This window comes from Psittacula echo (genome assembly GCF_963264785.1).
Source record: "Psittacula echo genome assembly, chromosome: 4".
Lineage (NCBI taxonomy): Eukaryota > Metazoa > Chordata > Aves > Psittaciformes > Psittacidae > Psittacula > Psittacula echo.
Window position 1 is genome coordinate 5,129,202 of NC_137738.1, and position 21,915 is coordinate 5,151,116.

Consider the following 21,915-nt stretch of genomic DNA (forward strand, 5'->3'; position numbering starts at 1 on the left):
GAGATATGCCAAGTGCAGGGAAGTATAGAGAATGAAGACTTCAGGCGAGAGAACATGTTTGTTGGCTTTTTCCTTCTGTCTTGCTGTGATTCAATGGATAACCGTCAAGAAGCTTGTTAAGAGTGTTTAAAAACTGGAATACTGAAAAATACCCACCTAGCTGGATTAGCTGAAGAAACATGACTGCTAATGATATTGTAAGCTAAATGCCTAGTTTCCGATGTGGAACCCAATGTATGAAGAGTGTGCCAGTGCCTGCAAAAAATGGATCAGAGATCCATCTGGCTTAGGTGTTACCTAATTCTGGAAATCTTGATGTTGGAAACATGAATGATGTTTTTGTTTCTCCCATTCACAAAATGGAGAAACAGATTGAAGTACAATATAAAATGGAAACATTATTTTCGTGCCTCTGAGGTAATGGGAATAATTAATTAATTCCGGACTGTGATAATGACCATTCAGGTATAAAGAGCAAAGGAAAACAGAGAAGCAGAGTGGCTGGGTGAAGTTGAAGGTGTCTCAGAACTGAGAGTGAAGAGTCAGGTGGAAAGCTGAGAAGGTGAGTAGTATTTTTCTTGCTCTGTGAAGATTTCCCTTTTTCTGTGGTAGATGTGTATTCTAACCAGTCACATAATGGGCTTTCAGTCAGTGGAACAGCACAGAAATGCTGACCTGTTACTGACCATCACAACTGCTACAAAGACACTGTATGGTGTGGGCTTCAGTAGTCTTCCTTCCACTGTGGTTCTGAAAATTGTCAGTTAAATTTTGGGACTGCCTTACAAGGAAAACTTGCTGAAAGCCATTTATAACCATAGTTAGGTTTCTAGTGCTATAGAGGCTAGAATGAAGTTGGATTAAAGAGTGTTTCTTGCTTGAGTTAAATGGCCCTTTTTTGAAAATGCTTATCCACTTTATGTGTGCAAATATGAGACTTTAAGGCTCATATCACAGTGGTAAGGCTGGATCAGAGGTCAAGGTGCAAATATTTGGGAGAATAGCATGTGGCGATTAATGAAATTTTACCAGATTTAGGTAATATGCTGATGACTTTTATAGTTACAGAAATGCTTTAATTTTTTTTTTGTTTAAATTTGAATTTTCTGGCAGGTAAAATTTTGAGGGTACCTAAAATTCTTGAACTAAAATAACCAAACATGATTATTGACATTCATGGCCCCAACCACTGCCAATAATTCTACAACTGGTTAACTGAAATGCAGCTATTGTAGGTATGAATGTTGGGTCAGGAGAAAGTCTGTGCCTTCTCTTTTTACCTTTGGTAATTGTCTTACATGCTTTCTATATGCTAATGAGCAGCTTGGTCAAAATAATTGGTTTTGTTATGCATACAAGCAATGGATAGTCTTTAAAGATGAAATTCTAGATCAAAATGGACAGTCTCCTTGTAGTTCTGTTCCCATCAAAACCATATGCGAGCTCACTTTACTAGATCTCAGTATTATTTACTGTGCTTCTTGGGTCGATGGAGGAAAGTCTGGCACAGTACGCAAGTGATGCCTAATGATATGTCTGTGAACCAGTACTCTTTTTGCTAGGATAGCTTTATGTTCAACCCAAATAATGACCTCTGTTTGAAGAGAAAAATCATTTGAGAGGCTGTAGCACTGTTTTGTTTGCTCAGTTGAAAAGAGCGTTGAATGTGTGCTGCTGTGGCCTAAATTCTTGGATGCTAAGAAATCCGAATTTGCTCTAGAGTAAACTGTAGTGATTGGTGAAGACATTATGGGGGCATGCTTGGCAGTGGGTTAAAGGGCTGAATAAAAGCATACAACTTCAGCCAAATGTTCTATTTCTCTCTTGCTTCTGTTTCAGATGTCATCTCTACCAAGGAGGGTGAAATCTGAAGCCAAAACCTGTACATCAGAAGATGATGAGCTACCTTCATTTCCTAGCTCGTAAGATTACTTTTGTTCTTAGGATTTTTTAAAAAGGTTTAGGTTAAGCAGGAGCATTTGTGTGAGAGCAACACTCAGTTTTTGGGAAATTGCTTAAAAAGTTTTCATGCACAGAGCTTGGATTATAAACCATAAATGACCTATGCTGATTCGGTGTTCGAGGCCAGGTTGGATGAGGCCTTGGGTTTAGTGTGGGGTGTCCCCGCCCATGGCAGCGGGGTTGGAACTAGATGATCTTAAGGTCCTTTCCAACCCTAACTATTTTATGATTCTATGCTCACAGTGAAGATAGGGTGAAACCTAATTGCCAGTTGTCCAAACACAGTCAAGTGTGTACACATCCCAGTGACCAGCTTCAGGAAAGCTTGCTAAATTGTTCCAGCCATTAACCTTGCAACAGCATGAAAGAGCTATCTTTTGAGTCTGCCTACCTTTCTGTTCTTTTATCCTGTTTGCTTCCTTTCATGTCAGGAAACGCTCAGACTGGATTGCTTATGGTGTGGGGGTTTTTTTAATTTCTTTTCATAAGCAATGTTGTTCACTCATTTGTTTTTCAGGAGCTCTGAATCAGAGGAGGAAGAGGAGGAGTGGGAGCCAAAAAGCGAAACTGCCAAGAGACCTCGGTTGCCAAAGAAAAATGAGGCAAAACCTAAAAAAGTTGCTGCTCCGCGGACAGCTGTGGCCAGGAATAAGGTCAAGAAGGCAGCAATAAAAGAGGAAATGGTGAGTGTCTGTAAGCAAGAGACATTTAGTTGCTTTGGTTGGCAAGTAACATGAGCAGAATTTTTCCAACTCTGGTTCACTTGGTTGCCTGAGTCTGATCAGCTCATCTGATTCCATGGTTATGGTGAATAATCAGTATGTTTGGTAAGTGTGGTTTTCTCATGTATTTTAAGTGTCCCAGCTCTAAGGGCCCTCCTTTAAAATTTTGGCCAATGATAATGAGGAATTAAGGTATTTCTAGGATAATTATATTTGATCTTCTAAATCAAATTCTGCTGGGTATGTTTGTATCTTTTCTTCCATTCAAGATCTATTCCAGGTTACTTGATTTCTGGCTTGGAATTTCCCTGCCATACAGAGACCCCACTTTGGAAAATGATGTCTCGTATCAGGTCTTCCTAGATTTTATTTGAAATGTTGAACCAGTATGTAACAGTGAGTGCTTAGTATGGTTTCAATGCCTTTTTGACAGGATGTGTCCTTCGCTATTGCTCCTGCAGAAGATAAGAGAATGCAACTTCTAAAACCTAAGGGAGAAAATGTAGATACTAAATCAAAAACTTCACATCAGAAGCTGAAAGTGGCTAAAAAAGTGGAAATAAATTCATTCCAAGGGAAGAATGTGGAGAGGTTAGAGAGTGATGAAAAACCTTCAACAAGTGTTCATGTAGCAGGAATTCAAGTGAAACATGAGAAATCTGAAGAGGATTTTGCATTTGATGAACCACCTTTTAAAAAGATCAAGTCAACTACGTCTCCTGAAGGAAAGCCAGTTAAAAATCTAGGAGGCAACAAAGTAAAAGAAGAATTTGAAATGAACTGGGATATTGTACAGGTATGAGATCTTTTTGTTTTTCTGAGGAATCAATGCAACCAGTTCCTACATAGTTAGTGCTTAGAATCTTTACACACAATTTCAGTCCTCTTGGCATTAGTTGGAGTGTCAGAGGGTCGTTGTTCTGCTAAGCAGTCACTTAACATCTGCTTTAGTTGTCCTAATACATGTGTAAATATAAATGTTGGTAACTGTGAAAACTTCAAACTTTAACATTATTTTAATACTGACTTTGGCAGTATTTAGTACTAGGCTTGCCTGTAACAGCTTGCACTTTTCTTCCGTATCAGCACATGAGGTGGTTTTTTTTATATACTTAACTGAAACTCCTGCAGGAAGGGGTGCTGAAAGATTCAGGATGTCTGTGTGTGCAGTTTCAGAATGTTAAGATTTAGCTAGTGTGGATTATAGAATCATAGATTGTATCATTTGAGAGTGTTTATCCGTTTGCAGTACTGTCAAGGAGGAGATGGTGTTCATGAAACAACAGTGACATCAAGGGAGACATCATCTATGTTTTTGTAGGATGTTAACTTTGAAGACGTTCAGGGAAAGAGAAATTTAGGATAGTTCTGGGATAGATCTTTTCTGGGAGGCTGGGTGGGTTATGGAAGATTTCAATGTGAACAGAATGAGAATAGATTGAGCACATTCTCTTCATCATCTTTAGTACTGCCTGCTTAAGAAAGGCGTATAATTTTGTTCCTGAGTCTTCTAAAATATTCCTGGAAATGCAAATGGAGAATTTAATCTTTGTGTATTGTTGCTCTGAAAGCAGTGACTGTGATTGTGCAGGAATTGCTGTATTTTTAGACTCCAAAATAAAACTTTTGTAAGTCTTTGTCTCAGCTGTGTGTAGGAATAACTGTAGTGAAGTACAAATAAACCGTGATAGTTAAAAATGTTACTAAGCTAAGGTACTTACGTGGGTTGTCATGGAGTCTGTATTGACACACTGTATTTTTAGTAACTCAGTGCAACTTTGTGATGCTTCATTCATCTTGAAACCTTTAGTAGTATCATTCTAGTTTTCAATTATGCCAATTTCCAATTGGTTGAGTGGGATTTGCATCAGCTTTGGCCTTGTGGGTTTGGTTTTGTTTAACCGTAAGGTATGTCAGTGTTCCTTTAAAAGAAGAAAAAGTTCCAAAATTTGAGTGTTCATGTGCAGTTTGTTATCTTCTGATTATTTTTTATTTTTATTTTTTCTTTCTTTTTTTCCCCATTTCTGTTTCCTAAAGACACTCCTCACTGCATTTTTTTTCTGTAGTTACAAGTTTCTGGAAACATTGGTTGCTGCATGTCTTTCTGAAGTACTGTGTGTGGTGGCTGGATGCATGGGAAGCCTGGCATTCCGCTTTAGGGAGGACAGTAGTCCCTGGTGACCAGCATAATAATCTGGAACTGGGTTTGAACATGGAGTGAGAGGCTGTTTGGAGCAATCTGTGATCTCTCTTAAATGTTTGTTTGTCTTTGTTGGGCTTTTTGTTTTTCTTCTGACAGGCCCTGTCGGAAATAACGAATGTTGAACCATGGGTATGTGCAAACTTAATTCGCCTCTTTAAAGAAGAGAACACAATTCCTTTTATTGCTCGGTATCGAAAAGAGCTCATCAATAATCTGGAGGCTGATGCCTTGCGAGAAGTGCAGCAAGCCTTGGAAGATCTGCGGTAAGTAAGTTGATACAGGGAAGTACCGGTGAGGGCAGTAACACCTAGCTGCTGCTTCTGTGTCCCTTGTTTTGGCACTTTGGCACAACACTGTGGTTGTAAAGTAACTCATGTAGAAGGTTTAAACATGAGGTAATTATGCCTTGTATTGGTCTGGGTTTTTTGCTTGCGTGGTTTTTTGGTTTTTGGGGGCTTTTTTACTATAAGTAACAAGGGATCTAGCATTATGCATTATTAATTGCTCAAGAAATTGAGTTCTTAATTTCTTTGCAGTTTACTAGAACTCTTACTGAAAGAGTAGTTTTACAGGTTCTGGAGATACACAGCCTGATTACTTATAAGCTGCAGCCTTAGGAAAAGAATCACTAAGAATCCCTTGGCTCCTCTGCTTGGAGCTGCAAAGCCTCTAGTGAAGAGCCCTCCTTGAGGCTGTAGTGTACCAGGAGAGCAGGCTAAACTATCCCAGACCATTGCAGCAAAGAAATGATGAGCAAAGCCTGCTGCAGTGGTGGATGGGTGGCTGTATGTTCTTGAGATGGCAAGGCTGTATATTCTTGACTTGGAAGCTGTTCTGTCAACATGATGTCTTCTACCTTGTATGCCATGCTATTCCCTAACGAGAGGTTTCTTTCCAAAGAGGGAAGGTAGCCCAAGAGAGTTCTTGTCTGAACAAGTAATTTAAATCATAACAAAATACCTTTGCTGCTTGCAGTTGCTCACAGGTACCCTATTGAAGGTCTAAGTTTAAAATCTGGTACCCTGTACTTTATACTGCAGAAGTGTCTTGATATAAATTATAGCTATAAGTGATCATCAACATGCATTTAGTTTAGGGGCTTTTTATTTGGCTTCCAGGTTCATAGCCTTCCAAAGCAATAATGACTGTCAGTTTTGTTCGATGATTTTCCTTAAAGCTACCACAAGATATTTTAGTACAGTTTTGAACTAATTGGAGAAAAAGAGTAGTAGTTAGAAACGCTTTTGGATTATCAGACTTGGTTTGTAAGGATTAGCATGAGATACGATCTTCAGGCGTTTGAGGGAGCCTCATCGTTGTAATAAACACGGTCTCAATTGATAGTCTTTCTTAATCCATCATGAAATGTGACTTAATATCAATCTCTTTCATTTTAGTGCTGTTGCAAAGAAGACACATACAACAATACAAAAGTTGAAGAAAGAAGGGAAATTATCTGGAGGCCTTTTAACAGCATTATTAAATTGCAGAACTTCGGAAGAATTAGACCATGTGGTCAGTACACTAGTCTTTTTCATGTCATCCTTAGTTTAAATATAATCTAATATAACTAAATAGTGAATAATGCAAACTTCATATTGAATTATTTCCTCACCTTATAATAACTCTGTTTTTTGTTTAAGTCTGCACCTTATAAAACTGGGAGTAAAGGCACCAAAGCCCAGAGGGCCAAGCAGCTAGGATTAGAACCTGCTGCTCTCTCCATCCTGCAGAATCCTATGGAACTCAATCTCTTTTCTTACGTTAAACCCAATACCAAAGGTAAGCACTCTACTTCTGTGAGTAGTTATGTCCTAAATGTCTGAAAACTTTTTAGAAGGGCAGTTACTTCAATTGTTCTGTCGTTGCTGGAAGTTATGCAACTGCTTTAAATTCAGCAGTTCTTTTAAGAGTACGAGTTTACATCTAATGCCATGGCTTTCTAACTTTTACTGTCTTTTTTCTATTGTAAATAGTTATAATTCTGGTATACAAGAGACATAAGTCTTGAGCCTTTATAGTGACATCCGTATTTACTTGTAAGAGAGAGGGATCTGCACCGCACACCTCTCTCTCTCTGTAGTTCTTCTCTTACTTGAATTGTTTACTAAAGATTCAGTGCTGATTGTACAAGAGCTTATGCTCATAGTCTGCTCAAGTGAATGTCACCCATCAAAGCACATCTGAATAAAAACTTATCTTGGTGACTGGGAGTGAGTGGGAACGTTTTTGTTACTGAATGACAATAGGGATTGGAGAAGTTGTAGTTTCTGAAATTTGAGGAGTAACTTCTAATGGTGTGATAGTCACACATAGTCTGCAGAATTGTGTTTCTTTATGAATGCAGTTATGGGTGAATCTGTAGGGGGCAATCTCTGACAATAAAATATGAAGATTGCTGCAACCTTCTGTATGGTGTTAAAGTAGACATGTACTTTTATTCTTCCCTGCTTCAACACTTCCCTTTTGAACTTAAACGGAAAGATATGGAACCTCCTTAGTGAAGCTGACTCTTACTTTTCCCACTTCAGTTGTTCTTTGATTTTAGTTGAATATTGTTTATAAAATGATCTTAACTTTGCGTTGAAAATCAGTTACCAAATACTCTGAACTATTGCATTTTAGCATATATCATTACTTCATTCAGAAGTATATTGCAACCACATTTTAGACTCTGCCATAATAGTCAGCAGAGCCAAAAGAAAATCTTCATGGTGAAAGTTCAAATTATTTAGGGTTGCATTCAGAAGGAAGTGCTATTTGTTGCAGCAGAAACATTACAGTTCTTGAAAATCAGTACACCTATCTTCAATTTTGTGCTAAAAATTGCTTAGTTTTATAGAATGGTTTGCATTTGAAAGGCGCAGCAGAAATTACATCAATGAAGTGGGTCACTTTTATCAACTTGGGAGCCAGTTTGGCAACCTCTGTATACAAGCTTGACATCAGAGAGAATTTTTTTTTAAAGGAATGAGCCATTTGCCATACAGAAGTTTTCATCAAATCCTAATATTCAGCTCTCAAATTGAGTGTTTTGAAACATATACTAAAAATAAACTGAAATCGAAACAGCAGTTCATGTTTCAAAGCCAGGTATTTGAAAGGTAAGGAAGCAGGCTTGCCCGAAAACTTTTATCTTCCTTTTAGTTGTATGCATGGTCAAATATTTCCCTAATTATACAAGCAAGTGCAGTTTTTGTACTGGACACAGTAAAATACCCATGTGAGTGATGCTTGTTGAATGGGAACCTTTTGATTATTTCTGTAATCCTGACTGGTTTGGGCCTTTCCTCTCTTATTCATATTCTCTGCTAGAATTCTAATAACATTGCCATGTACACTTCTAGTACTTGAGTGTCTCAATTTGTACTCAATATAATCCATGTCTTATGATTCCCTTACCTTTGTATTCTGACATGACATTACTTTCACCATAAGAAATGCTAACTCATAGGTGTAAGGATCCAAATTCCATAACTTCTGAACAGTTCGGGCATTTAATAACACATTCTCCCATTTTTATTTTTCTTTCTGGCAGTTACGTTTAGCGTACCCTTCTTAAAAAAGGGCAAGGTTTATTTATTTTTCTCTTTAGAGTGTGTAACTCTATAGTCTGGTCAGAAGCAGGGTTCTGGATTCAATACAAATAGTAGTTTTTAGAGGTATGCTTTTTTAAAATGATGTTAATAAAGCTCTGTCCAGATACTGGTAGTCCCTCAGACAGCAGAGTGAAAAGTATCGTGTATTGAAGGATACAGTTATTGTTGCATCTACCAACTCTAGGATTCTTGCTTTTTGCTCTGGAGCATTTTTCATTGTCAGTTGCTAGAAACAGGGTTAGATATATTGATTTAAAATAAAAGATGTGAGTTCTATTTCATTACCTTCTGGTTCTGGTCCAGTTTGACCAATTGTGCTAAAGTGATCGCACCACTGTGCGATCGTTTCCTGTCTTTTGAAGAGCGGGATTGTTCTGTGTGTTGGAAAGCTTAATGATTCTGCTCTCAGGTCTCTGGAATGCTTTATCTATGGAGATATTTTGTAATTTCACTGTTTAAACAGTGTTTCATAGGAGAGGATGGAGGGTACCCTGATCTCAGAAGTGTCACTGTGCAAACTCCTGCTACAAACCACTGGAAACTTAAAACTATTACATAGAGGAAAACAGGATTGCCTGCAAAAGTTTCAGGCAGTTTCCGTAGCAGTAGCAGAACATATAGATTTCTGCTGCAATTACTCATTTTATTACATTACCCTCAAAATTATACTTGAATATCCAATTTAACTATTGTAAATAATTCATTTGCATCATAAACGTCAAGACCTATTAGCATCAAAGTAAAAAAATTGTTATTTTTCTCTCATTTTAACATCTTTTTGACTTATGATATGGCATTGGTCACTTTAGAGTCATTAAAAATATGCTTTCAGATGTTTTGGAAAGGAAGCTTATTTACCAAGAAAATTCTAATTAATTGGGATTCTTCATGGAAACCTCTGCAAATCAGTCTGGTATCTTGCATCAGTTTTCTTTCAGCTTGTATATATTTTTCTTAGTGCTTGTGCAGTTGTGTTAAGTGATTTTTTTTTTCATATTAGCTTTTATTATTACTATTATTAACTTTTTTTTTTCTAAGGACTCTCAACTATCCAGGAAGTAGAGGCTGCAGTACAGCATATTTTAGCTGACATCTTTGCTAAAGATAAAGATACACTGGATTTCATCAGGAAATTGTAAGTTTGGCTCTTAATTTCTGAGTTATATGGTAAGGTTCGGTCTCTTGGCCTGCAGATTAAACTTGTCTTACTGATGAGAACACAGTCTTGCTGTGAGATTGATTTAGGTACTTTCCTTCACTTGTGCTACAGATACAGTCATTAGCCTTTCTGCCACTCTTGCTATCAGTGGATGAGAGATCTGCTGTGAGCATGGCATGAATGCTGTGACTCCGAACACTGAAAGATGCCCTTTGGCTCTGCTCCATGTAGAGCCAATCTTCCTTGCAGTTAGCGTTCTGTAAGAGAAAGCTTTTTCTCCTTGTTCCTCCTTCTATCTGTAATTTTTCAGAGGTACATCAGCTTAAGCTATTGCTCCAGTATTTATTGCTTGATGCCAGTCAGGGTAATTAGTGGGCAGTGGTGGTTGATTTTGGCATTGGTAGTCAATAAGGCAAACAGATACACCTTTTTAAATGAGGAGTAACTGATCCTTTGACTGCGTTGGCTGAATTTCAGTTTTCTTACTTTGCATGACTGGGCACTGGTGTGAAAAAAGTAGTAGTTGCTTGTTAGGTTTTTCCTCTGCTGTGTACCATCTGGGACAGAGAACAGGATTATCAAAGATGCTGCCTTAGGAGCATGCAGTGTTGGTTTCAAGTCAGCTCAGTTCTATTTAGTTGACCCTTGTTTGCTGTTTATCATGAGTAATGGCCAACTTCATTAAAAAGCTAGAGCACAGCAGTGTGATAATTTAAATGAAGGGGTGGCTTTGTAAAGGATGGGCTGTCACCACTAGACTATCACTTTGATTCTTTTGACCACTGGAAGCTCCTTAATCAGATATGCAGCGCTCTACACGTGTATCCTGTTGATCTAAAGTGTGTTTATGTATAATATTATGAGATGCACTGAGGAAGTTACCTGTTCTGGATCTCTTTTACTCCTAAAAATAATGACAACTCTTACGGTTAGGTGCTCAAAGCAACAACTTAGTTCTGAGGTTGGGTAGGTTTGAGAGATGTTGCATTTGTCTAAAATATGTAACTACTTTAACTCTTCTGTAACTTCCCAAAATCTGTTGTGTGAAGTTGAACCAATAAGTGATCAAACAGAAGTGCAGATGATGGCTTTTGAGTATCTGTTCCCTTTAGGAGAAGGGCTGTGTTTTGCTTGCATGTCTTCTCTTGTTATGTCCCTGTCAGTCTGTTTTACATCAGTCTCTGCATTAAGATATGCAATACAGTTGTGCAGGTAATTAGAGTTAACATAACTTGTAATTGGGTAGACTCCAAGCTTCATTTGTTTCTTTAATACAAGCACTAATGACTTGTTATCAGTTTCATGCTGAAATACCTTATTAACATGTGTTTCTTTTATTCAGATGTCAGCAAAGGTACATTTGTATCCAGTCAGCCTTGGCAAAAGTGTCGTCCAAAAGTGTAAATGAAAAAGATATTGATAAATTCCAACTGTACCATGAGTTTTCTTGTAACATAAAGAACATTCAGCATCATCAGGTACAATTACACATTGGCATTTTTTCCTTGAATTTTACCTATAGCAGAGGTGTCTTTGCTTTTGATTTTTGTTGCTTGAAGCTAGTACTAAAGATGGTTGGTTTTGCTTTTTGGTTATCGAAGGTAATAGAGACTTTCAAATCCCTGAAATGCAGGGCTAAGCTGTTAATCTTTGTTTTAAGAAACTGAGCAAAGGACTGCTTATCCAGTGTACCCATTGTCTAATTAATTCTCATTAAACGTATGTTTATAATGATTTATGTATCAGTGATTTCGGTACTGGTGTGATTTATTTTCAGCATGTGTCAAGCCCTCTCTCCCTTCCTTGGGTAACAAGTATATAGCAAGTGTTACCAGGAGAAGGATAAGTGTGTGGTATGTAGAGGTGAGACTTGTGTAGTAGCGGCATAGTAGTGGAAGCTGTTTGGTTGGAGTGTACGTATTTGAAGAAAACTTGGATAAACTTATTCTTTGTTTCCTTTGGATGTTTGCTGCAGCACTGAGAGTGCTCTGAGCCGTTTGGTATTAAACCTGTTAAGTGAAACTGGTGAGAAGTATCAGGGAAGGATCCAGAAAGATTAAATGGAATGTGACCTACAAAAGTAGCTCAGGAGGACATCCCATGCGCTACCCCAAAAATGGCTTTGTTTTGCAAGTCATCAGTATTCCCTTCTGTGAAGCATCTTTGATTATCCTAAACCCTAAGCCTAGACCTGTACAATTAGAAAAAGAAATGAGGGAGGAAGCAAACTTACTAGATGGTAAACTGATAGCTGGGTTACTCCTGTTCAAAGGCTTAAGCCTGGTGTGATCAATGCAGCTGTCAAGACCTTTGTGCAGATTCACAACTAATTACCAAGTCAGATGTGTCTTGGTTTTGTCACAATTACTGGGCTTAAAACAAACAAACAAACCCAAACCCAAACAAACAAAAACCACACAGAAACAAACAAAACCTCAAATATCCAAGCAATAACAAAAAAAACCCCACAAACACACCCAAACCAAATGAAAACTCAAACAGACAAAAAACCCAACAAAACACACTAAAAAAAAGACTGTCTTAGCTGCTGCCAGCCAGAAATGTCCTCTTCCATTAGCAGGCTGCCTTATTCTACAGCAGAATGCTTTTCCTTTCATATCTATGATATGTTCTCTTTTTCTCTCTGCTTGCTATTTGAAAACAGTGTGATGTTTGGAATTAATAAAGGATTTTCTTGCATGTTTTGAAGTGAATTTATCACAAAAAATATCTTGCAACATGTATGCACTATTTAAACCTGCTTCCTCTCCCCACTATGGATGGAGTTAGGTGAAAGATTGGACTACAAGTGACTTTTACTTGGAGAGGCCTTCTGTAGATGTTTGAAGAGGTACCTGCAGTTGTTCTCCTTGTAATAAGTATGAGCATTTACTGTATTCCTGTTGGGAGTTATCTGGTGAAAACTTGCTTCTAGATGGTCTGGAAAAGTCAATAGAGCAGTCTAAGACTACTGTGGTGCCATATCACAAAAGATTTGAGATTCATCAGGAGATTGTGTTGTGCTGTATGGATTTTTTTGTTTGGGTGCTTTACTGTTGAATGATTACTTTAGCTATCAAAGACTGTTTAGTTTTTCCTGCACTGAGTGGTGAATACTGAGATATGCAACTATTATTGGGTGTACATAGGTTTCCTGGGATGATGATGTGAGGATGATAAGCCCAAAACTGAGGAATTTATAAAGCTTGCTAATCCACCATAACCGTGGATTAAATAACTGTGTTTAACTCTTGCAAAATTCATTGGTTTGAAGACCTTCTCAGCTCTTTTTGTGACCGCACACAGCTAAGTGTTGTCATTGCTAGAGGCAAAAGTACAAGTTGGCTTTAAATCACCTCATTGCAAAGTGGCAAGTAAAGTATTACATAAAATACTGTAGTGAAACTGTTCCTTGCCTGCATATGGAAGTCCTAGTCATCTTAAAGGTGTGTGTACAACCCAAACTCTGCTCTAGCTTATGTGTAAGGAAAGGGTATGGGCAGTAGACTAGCAAGTTAACTGCAAGGGAATAAGCTGTGTTTTTATAAACAGAGCACTTGTAGCTGTGAGTGTGCCTTGCTGTGTATATTACAGTTACAGTGAGGTATACTGGTAAGCTGCACAGTAAGCTGGTTCTGTGGTTCTGCCTTTCCACATGCTGTAGTTCTGGGTGACTTTCTGTGCCATTGTCATTCTGTGCGTTGAGACGTGCCCCAAAATAATCAGGAGTGGTGTGGAGTTAGGGTTGTTTGACCAAAAAAGTTAAACTACTGAACCTGAAACGAGGGGAAAAAACCTTATTTGCTTAAAAAGCTCAACTCCACATTTTGACATGATTGGATACCTGTGGGTGTTTCCAGCTGGAACGTTTTGCTGTTGGGAGGTTCAGCCACAGTTCCTTCCTTTGGCAGCAAGGAGAAACCTGACTGAACTGTCTTAGGGTGTAGTTGGGTAGCTATACCAACGCTGTCATAACTAAGGAAAAAATCTTTCAAGAGTTTATTTGAATTTTTGACTAATTTTAAACAGTTCAGTGTTTGTGTGTGCCTTGGGGTTGCTTTCCTCTATTAGGAGATGAGTGAATTGGTGGGAGGAAAAGAATTCATGAATAAAGTGTCACGTTTGAGGCAAGCGCTCTATTTTCAATCTTATACTTAAAAAGGAATTGGAAATTAAGGTCCTTGGCAAGATATCCAAAACTTAGTGAGTGTAAGTAAATCTGCAACATAGAAGAGAGCTGCACAGAATGAAGTATGTTGTATTTTTCTGATAAACAGAGTAAGGTTTGATGTGTCTTGTGACTAGATCAAATTATTGTTCTTGCTTTCTCTGAATAATGTATTTTGGTGTGATTAACTCTTCCCCTGCATCCCTTTCAATCTTGCATAAAAACAGTCGTTTTCCGGAACTGGAAGATTGCTTTGTGTCTGGAATAGTCAGATTTTAACCTGTTACTTAAAAATAAAACAAAATGACCTTTATTAAGGAGAAATTGACTAATTACTTCCTTAATTGAGCCTTTCTTGGGTGATAATTTTTCTCTGAACGCATGTCACTTAGACCAGGGTGGGCAGTTTGTTTAAGAATAAAAATGTAAATTATATTAGTGAGTGCAGTACAGCTGCTTTAAGTTCAGGTGACTGACACGTTCTGCAGACGGAGTGCCAGGAAACAGAGTGTGATGCAAATATTGATCCCGCTAATAGCATGCTGAATAATGACATTATAGTTCAATCAGATACACTCTCTGTCATGAGCATCATTTTGGTTTCATTTTAGCTTGACATTTAACTTTTTCTTTTAATAAAATCAGAATAAATATGAAAGCATTTGATTTGTTAAAATACGTCTTTCTAATCTCTACATGAAAACATTTGCTTTGGCAGTCAAGGTACCAGATGCTATAATATTTCACATGCAATCTTTATTATTAGCTTTGTTGTTCAATGATATGTCAGGCCTGGTATGTCACAGGAACAGTAAAGCTGAGGAATATAAATTGGTACTATGTCCTGGAGTCATTTTAAGCCATTGTATTTAACATATGTGACATGTCTGAGTTAGCTAGTGATTGAATTAAAGTTTATGATTGACACAGAATGCTCTGTTGTGACAGTGCTCAGGGCCTGCTACATAGAGCAACATGTGTAGTCATACAGTAATGTCAACTTCTAGCAGTTTTTGCTTCATTTTTCTAATATGTTTTTGTACTTTAAAATATTTTAAAAAGGAAAATGAGATCTAAAAACGTGTGGCTTTTATTTGTAGCTGCTTTTAGCTATTATTCTGTTTCTAAAATCCCATGGCCAGTGAGTTTTCTTCAGGTGAACATACAACACTTTCATAGTGAGACTTAGACCAATATACCCAGCAGTATCCAGGATCCACCACTCGTATTGTGATCTGGTTTTAAATGAGGAGACAGAGACTTCTATATAAAATAAAAGCTCTGTATGCAGATGGGACATGTGCAGCCAGATTTAGCTTTAGGTCATCAATATGTGGCTGTATACACAAGACTTTGCCAGATATATGTGCGTATGTTTTAAGGCTGGAGTGTTAATATAAAGAGTACTTACAATATTTTCTGCTATTTATGAACTAGGCATGGATAACACTAAATTTATCCTCTTTCAAATTAAGCTGATCACTTCCATGTCACAAGTTCTGATTCATAATTAAATTTGGATTGATTTTGGGAAGAAATCTTAAGCCTGAAGCACAGGACTTTTTCCTTTTCTGATCTCCAGTCTGATTGGAATAACTTTTCAATTAATTTCTTGGTTTTTTTTTTTAATCTGGGTTATTATACAAGATTATTCTACCAACTAAATTCCTGCTGACTTGTATTATAACTGCATTTAAGAGAAACTGGATCTTGAGAGTGCAGACTCCAGGAAAAATGTATGATTTGTTATGCTACAGCATGATTTAATCTGTGTTTAAAATGTGGCTGTTATCTGTACATGCTAGTACTTTGTGAACTGATTTACTGTACCACCATCATCATTTGCTACAGAATGTCAAGCAAGTGTGTACACAAATGTTGATAAGTTTATCTTTTGGATATTTTGTGTGTCATCTGTCTCTGCCATTTATGTTTGCACTCAGATTCTGGCCATTAACCGAGGGGAAAATCTGAAGATCCTGACAGTGAAGGTCAACATTCCTGACGGGGTGAAGAATGAATTCTGTTGGTGGTGTGTCAATGAAAGGTCTGCATGGATACGTATTCTTACAGAAGTCTTTTTTTTCTCTCTAGTCAGCTGCATACTGAAATGTACCTCACGTCTCCTTATATTAAGATTAACAATTTAAATGAATGTTTATTAAATTAGATGAAATTTGCAAGTGGAAAATTCTTATCCTGTATTTCCAGCTGCTGTAGCCTTATGCTGAAAAGATCATACCTTTGGCTGTATTTAGGGAGTTCTGGCACCGTTCTTCAAGCAATTGAGTTTTAAAAAAAGATATGCGAAGGCTGATGAAATGTGAATATGTTTTCAAGTTGTAATATGCAGTGCATCCAGTAGTGTCTGCTGAAAGGAATTTGTAGAATCCAATAGAATATACTTCTAAAACTAGCTTAATGTGCCTGATTACAATAATTAAAGAGGGCTACCTCAGGTATTGGAGCAGTAAAGTACCAACTTTGGGTTTCACAAATGTAAAGGATTGAATGTTTTTAAAAGAAGTATTAGAATTAATAGACAAATTTGAAGGTGGCTCTTCAATCCATGATTCTCTGACTTGCCTTTTGATCTCTAGTTAAGTTAGAACACTGGGTTCTCAATTTTGCATAATTCTCTCATTTCTTACTGATTTGCTCTTACAAGTTGCTTTTTCTGAGTCTGTAGTGAAATGTTTAGTGTTGTACAATCCTGAGCATATTTTTGCAAGTATTTAGGTTAAATATATGTTGTTTTGTTCCGTATCTCTATCAGTATTTTTCTTGGAAACTCTCATGTTCTCTGAAGACTATTGTGATTTAGACTGTGCCTCCTTCTTGCATGTGTAAAAGACAGGTTTCTCTTTCTCAATAGTTTGGGATATTAGACATCGTTCTGAGGATGTCTTAGAAACTCCTACCTTTGCGTCCTAAGAGTGAATAACAAAAAGGAGGAAAAGACATAGTAAAAGATGCACTTGTTTAATGTATAAAATGGTATATTCTCATACTGCTTTAGCATATGTTTTTCTTCCCTATCGAGTCCAAAAAAGGGATGTGGTAAAAATATTCCTTTTCATTGTAGAAAATTGAAAGTTTTGCTTCCAACATGGAAGTCTCTGAAAGAGTTAAAATATTATTTGGCTAGATAACATGATATCATGTAGGACTAATAGTAAGTAACTTTTACTTTCTTTTCTGATAAGTATCAGGATTCATAAACACACCTACGTTTCATTCTGGTTTTAATACCTGTAACAGACATTCTGTCCTTTCCTCCTGAGCTGTATATTCTGTAGGCAGAACCTATCTGTCAGTCTTGCTTTTACTGCATCTGTGACAGAATTTGAAAGCACTGTGAGCCACAGATAATGGAACAGCTTGTCACTGCTACACAAATAAAAGTGGGATGTGTATTGAGATATTTTTGGTTGGTTACACTTGTGTGAGTCATCCCGAGATAAAAAGAGCATTGACTTTGGAAATGAAACTGCTAGTTAATATTTAGCATTCATAAGGCTATATATGCTTATGGCTTTTACTGTTTAAGGACAATTTCCCCACCTTCAGGAAACTTTTGAAGCAATGATTTTAGTAGATCTTGGTGCATTAACATCTAGGACAGATTGAGATATTCCTCATTAGACTGACAACTGTGTTACCAAACTGACAAGTAGTAAATGTGTATTCTGCCCTGCAAGCTTGGAAGTGACTGTCCAAGGATGGGGCTTGTGTTATTTTCTGATTTACTGGTGAAAGCAGAAGCTTAAGAACTTTTGTTTGAGGCAAGGTTTTCAGAACTTTGCAAAGGTATTAACTAATTCTCTGAAGGTCACACACAAAATCAGTTGCTGAACCAGAAATGCCACCTTGCTACAGTGTTTGGCCAGTATTCCAGCCACAAAATAGTATCACCTATTGTCTGTTGAATTAGTAGCAAATATGCATATGTTTGTGTTCTTCTGAAGCAAATTCTTTTAGCATTAAATGCTCTGCAGTGGAAAGTGGATTTGGAAGACTGGGGTTCTTCATTATTAAATTGAGAACTATGTAAATGCACTCTAAGATTGCTGTGTTTTCTTTGCAAGTTCAGAATATTTGGAATATGGCCTGTGGAAGCGTCTGTATTTCCTTGAAATTTTCAGTTGTGTTGAAATTGCAGGAATATCCTTATGCCTGTCCCTATGGGTTGTATTTTTTTCCCCAGAAAACAGCATTTCTGTGGTTTGACAGTGAGCCTAGCTCCATTAACACTAGAACTGCACTGGTCCCAAAGACCTGATTGTGAAGTGGGACATGGAAAAAGGGTCAGTGAGAAACAGCTGGAGAGGGGCTGGTTAGCTGGCTTTGAATGTGAAGACAACATGGAGATCTTCTTTGGGAATGTGTGAGAGCTTGTTCCAAAAGGGGGTTGCAGCCTCGAAAATCAAGTTTGGTGTTTGATAATATTTTTTTTGGTTTCCAGGCAATATAATAATAGAATGTTGCCTAAGTAATTCTTACTTATGGATAGGCAGTAATAAAAATACCTGCTGTGATAACCTAATAACAGAGGAAAGGTTTGCTAACTAGCTTTAATGGATGGAAGATGGGGGAAACAGTTGCCAGGTTTCCAAATTGATTCTTTTTTGTGCTGAGGTTACTTTCTGGGGGAGTATAGTCATACTTACCACCTGTAAAAACTTCATAGTGATAGCATTGGATGGCAATAAGAGGGTTTAAAACCTTTGCCAGTTTTATATAGGTACGGAAAGAGTCTCTAGTTACAAATAAGCAGAATAGAACTATTTGCAAAAACTCTTAGCAAAGTGATGAGGTCATGTGGCTAAGCTCTCTCAACTCTGTATGTTGTAAAACTAAATGGTAAGCTTAATTCTGCTCCCATGTCTGTCTGCGTTAATGCAGTGCTGACTCAATCACACGTTTCCCAACCACTTTATGCGCAGACACTTAGAAAAGCTCTTTCAGGAAACTGTAGATCCCCTCAAGCAACTGAAAAGCTGTCTAGGTAGGAGCAATTTAGGATTCTTAGTATTTCTAAGTGAGTGCAAATAAACAAGATAAAAAGTAAACCCTGTTTTCGCCTGGGCCTGCACCTGGACTCATTATCAAATGGGCATAGTTCTATCATGGTGCGTTTAAAAACACTGAAGTTGTGTTTGTTCAAGGACTTCCTTCCCCCCTCCAGTAATGTTGCCCAAACCGAAAAGATCATTGGAATAAATATCTAGGATCTATGTTCTGGGGAGCTTTGAAACTTAGGTGTACTTCAGGACAAAATTGGAAGTAATTGTCATTGCAGATATGACCACTGTGCAGTCATCTTAGAAAAGGCAGTGCTCCAAAGGATTTGGCTTAGAAAGAACTGGGAAATAATCTTGTGTTTGTTTGGTATCGTTTATTTCATTTTCCCTTCTTCTAGGATGTTATTTATGTTTTAAAAATATCAGCAACAGGTAAAAGAAAAATTGTTTGCAAATTATTTGCGTTTTGTTGTTTAGGGACTACTGCAAAATGAATAGATTTCATTTTGAGTTTGAATGGAGATACTTAAAGCGTTCCAAATGAAATTTAAGTTGGGTTTCATTTATTGATGTTAGCTTAGCTCTCTTACTTCTGTCTGGACACAGTTGCTTTGCATGAGTAGCTCCGCAAAGGATGCGTCCTCTCACAGAGGATGTTCAGTCGTTTTTTGTGTATTGAAAATAATGCAACCCTAATGGTGATATGGAACCAAGATCTTCAGTTGTGATAAGCTTTGACTTCTGCAAGTGAAAAGTAAATTTTATTATATTTTCTTAAAAACATAAAATGATTGCATTGTATACTTAATAAAATAGAAGATAGGCCTTGTCCCTTGTCTGATAGTAGAACACCATGGGCAAGTTCTCATTCCATTCATATTTGAAGCTATGATTTCATTGCCTAATTGCTATAGTAATTCTGTAGTTTATAGGCCATTACACTAATGTCTTTTTGATTTTGAGAATTCTCTTTTTATCTGAGTTTTTGCATATGTTTTTAAAACATTTTCCTTTTTTTTTATCTTTTTTTCCCTAATCTTTTGTAGGTGGAGACCAAAACAATTTTTAAAACCAGAATTAATGAGGATACTACAGAATTCAGTAGAGGATGCGTATAAACGCCTTATATATCCTCTCCTCTGTAGAGAATTCAGGTAAGCTGGAGTGAATGTGTGTTTTCATACTACCAATTTCCTAGCAATTCCCTCCTTTATTTTTATTACAGTATCTTTTGTCCATTTGGAAATGGCAACATGTTTTTAATCCTCTGTGCTTACAGGTGAACTGTGTAGTCTTGCTTCTGTAGATGTAATTTGTGACCCTATCCAGTTTAGGCTACAGCTGAGAAATTATCTTCCAGAGAAGACTTTTACATGTTTACATATTTGTTGCTTGCACATTTATCTAATTAAATACAGTTCAGATATACATTATCATAATAGTTGTATCTTTATCCTTGTGTTAGCATAAAACATTATGTCACTGAATTTTCCCCAGCATCTCTTAGTATCACAGCAGTAGTACTGTCAGTGATACTGTTCTGAGTCTTCTTTTACCTGTCTGAAAGAAATTAGCAAAGTAATTGTTGTGGTTGGAAGTGTCCCTCATATGTTTTATCTGCACTTTGTGGTGAACAAATTAGTCATAGTGTTGGCCTGGTAACATTTTGTGGGTATTGTGATGGCTCAAGAGAAGTCAGTAAACTTATTTCTGGTGATACTGTAGTAATGATGTAGTCAGACAAAGTGTCACTGGTAAGATCTGTAATATTGTTTTCAACTTAAACGAAATTTAAAACTTAGTGTCAAAGTCACACTAACTAAATAGCATATTTTCATGGTGTAGTGTAGGAGTTTACCGCACAATTCAATTGATTTAGTGTGACCAAAAGTCTACATTCTGAAAGCGTTATCTTCTAATGGCTAACAGTACTGATGTTGTCATTCTTTTTTTGAAGGTATTCTAATGGCTTTTGGGTTTCTTCACTGCAGTATGTTGTGTTTTGATTAGGAAGCCTGTTCTTTGCTACTGTGAATTTCACAGATTTTCAAAAGTGCTGAGTACACTTTCTTCTTTATATGTGACCACAGTACACGTAGCTACTTTAGGGGAGGCACTGTATCTATTGTTTGGGCAAAATAATGGACATTTCATGATGGTGAATCCAGCTGTTGGCTTCTTGCATATGAGCGTGAAAGTAGATTTATTCCTAGCCTTCTCCATAGTCAAGCTCTTCTAAAATAAAGAACAGGTACTTACTTTTTACTAGGGTTTGGTTTTATCATAAATAAGCAAAGGGATATGAGGGTTCTTCAAGGCTGTTCTATTGTGGTTTTGCTTTGTGATTCCTACCAGAGGACTGTTGTAGCCTGTGTGTTGTGTATTACACTATGAAGGTGCTGCAGCAGCAGGTTGCCAAAGCTTTTCCTGTTCTCTTAATTACAATTAAAAACAAGCTTCCTTCCCTACAGCTCACAAGGCATAAATGCAAAGAATACCAATTTTGTTACCTGTTCCTGAGGGGACCTGTGCTTATGTTTTACTCTTTGTGATAGTTTTGCATGATTGGTGATGTCTGGTTAGGAAAAGCTGAAATGTCTCCTGTAGAGAGGAATGCAAACACCTGCCAGTAGTATTCCTGGTCCTTGACTGCTTAACCCTTATCCTTCTTTTATTATCTTTCCACCTACACCAAAAGCTGATTTTTAGGGCTCTTGCAAGGGGCTGCTAAAGTATTCAATACCTCCTTTAGCATTAATATTTCCAACCCACCCCCCGCTGTTCGTTCTTTCTTTTTATTATCATTGAATGTTGGAACAGAAAGTTTCCAAGAGTGTACTGAAATTTCTGGTACTTCTAGTGAGCAGGAGAATGGAACTTGCCAGCAAGACACTTACCTTATTTATTGTTTAATTTCCTTTCTTCCACTCTGTCAGATACCATCATTTCTTGTATCTGGTATAATAATGTCCAGTGTTGCTTTTGGCTCTTTGAAATACGTTTTATTTTGTTGCAGTACTGCATGGAATGATTCCATCAGGATTTGATGCAAGTGATGTGGCACAGACATATTTTTTA

General features: G+C 37.3%; 1 protein-coding gene across 1 annotated transcript in view; it reads left to right on the plus strand.

Moving 5' to 3' along the window:
• Window positions 1-540: 540 nt before the first annotated feature.
• Window positions 541-21,915, plus strand: part of SRBD1 (S1 RNA binding domain 1) — a gene marked incomplete at its 3' end in the record, with an annotated part of 117,845 nt that continues 96,470 nt past the window's right edge. The window contains exons 1-11 of the mRNA XM_080616545.1: window positions 541-562; window positions 1,840-1,922; window positions 2,480-2,645; window positions 3,118-3,480; window positions 4,984-5,150; window positions 6,285-6,402; window positions 6,531-6,669; window positions 9,525-9,621; window positions 10,988-11,123; window positions 15,757-15,860; window positions 19,884-19,991. Of these exons, the coding sequence (XP_080472671.1) occupies window positions 1,840-1,922; window positions 2,480-2,645; window positions 3,118-3,480; window positions 4,984-5,150; window positions 6,285-6,402; window positions 6,531-6,669; window positions 9,525-9,621; window positions 10,988-11,123; window positions 15,757-15,860; window positions 19,884-19,991 (1,481 nt within the window). The 5' untranslated portion in view covers window positions 541-562. The remainder of the gene's footprint in view (window positions 563-1,839; window positions 1,923-2,479; window positions 2,646-3,117; window positions 3,481-4,983; window positions 5,151-6,284; window positions 6,403-6,530; window positions 6,670-9,524; window positions 9,622-10,987; window positions 11,124-15,756; window positions 15,861-19,883; window positions 19,992-21,915) is intronic.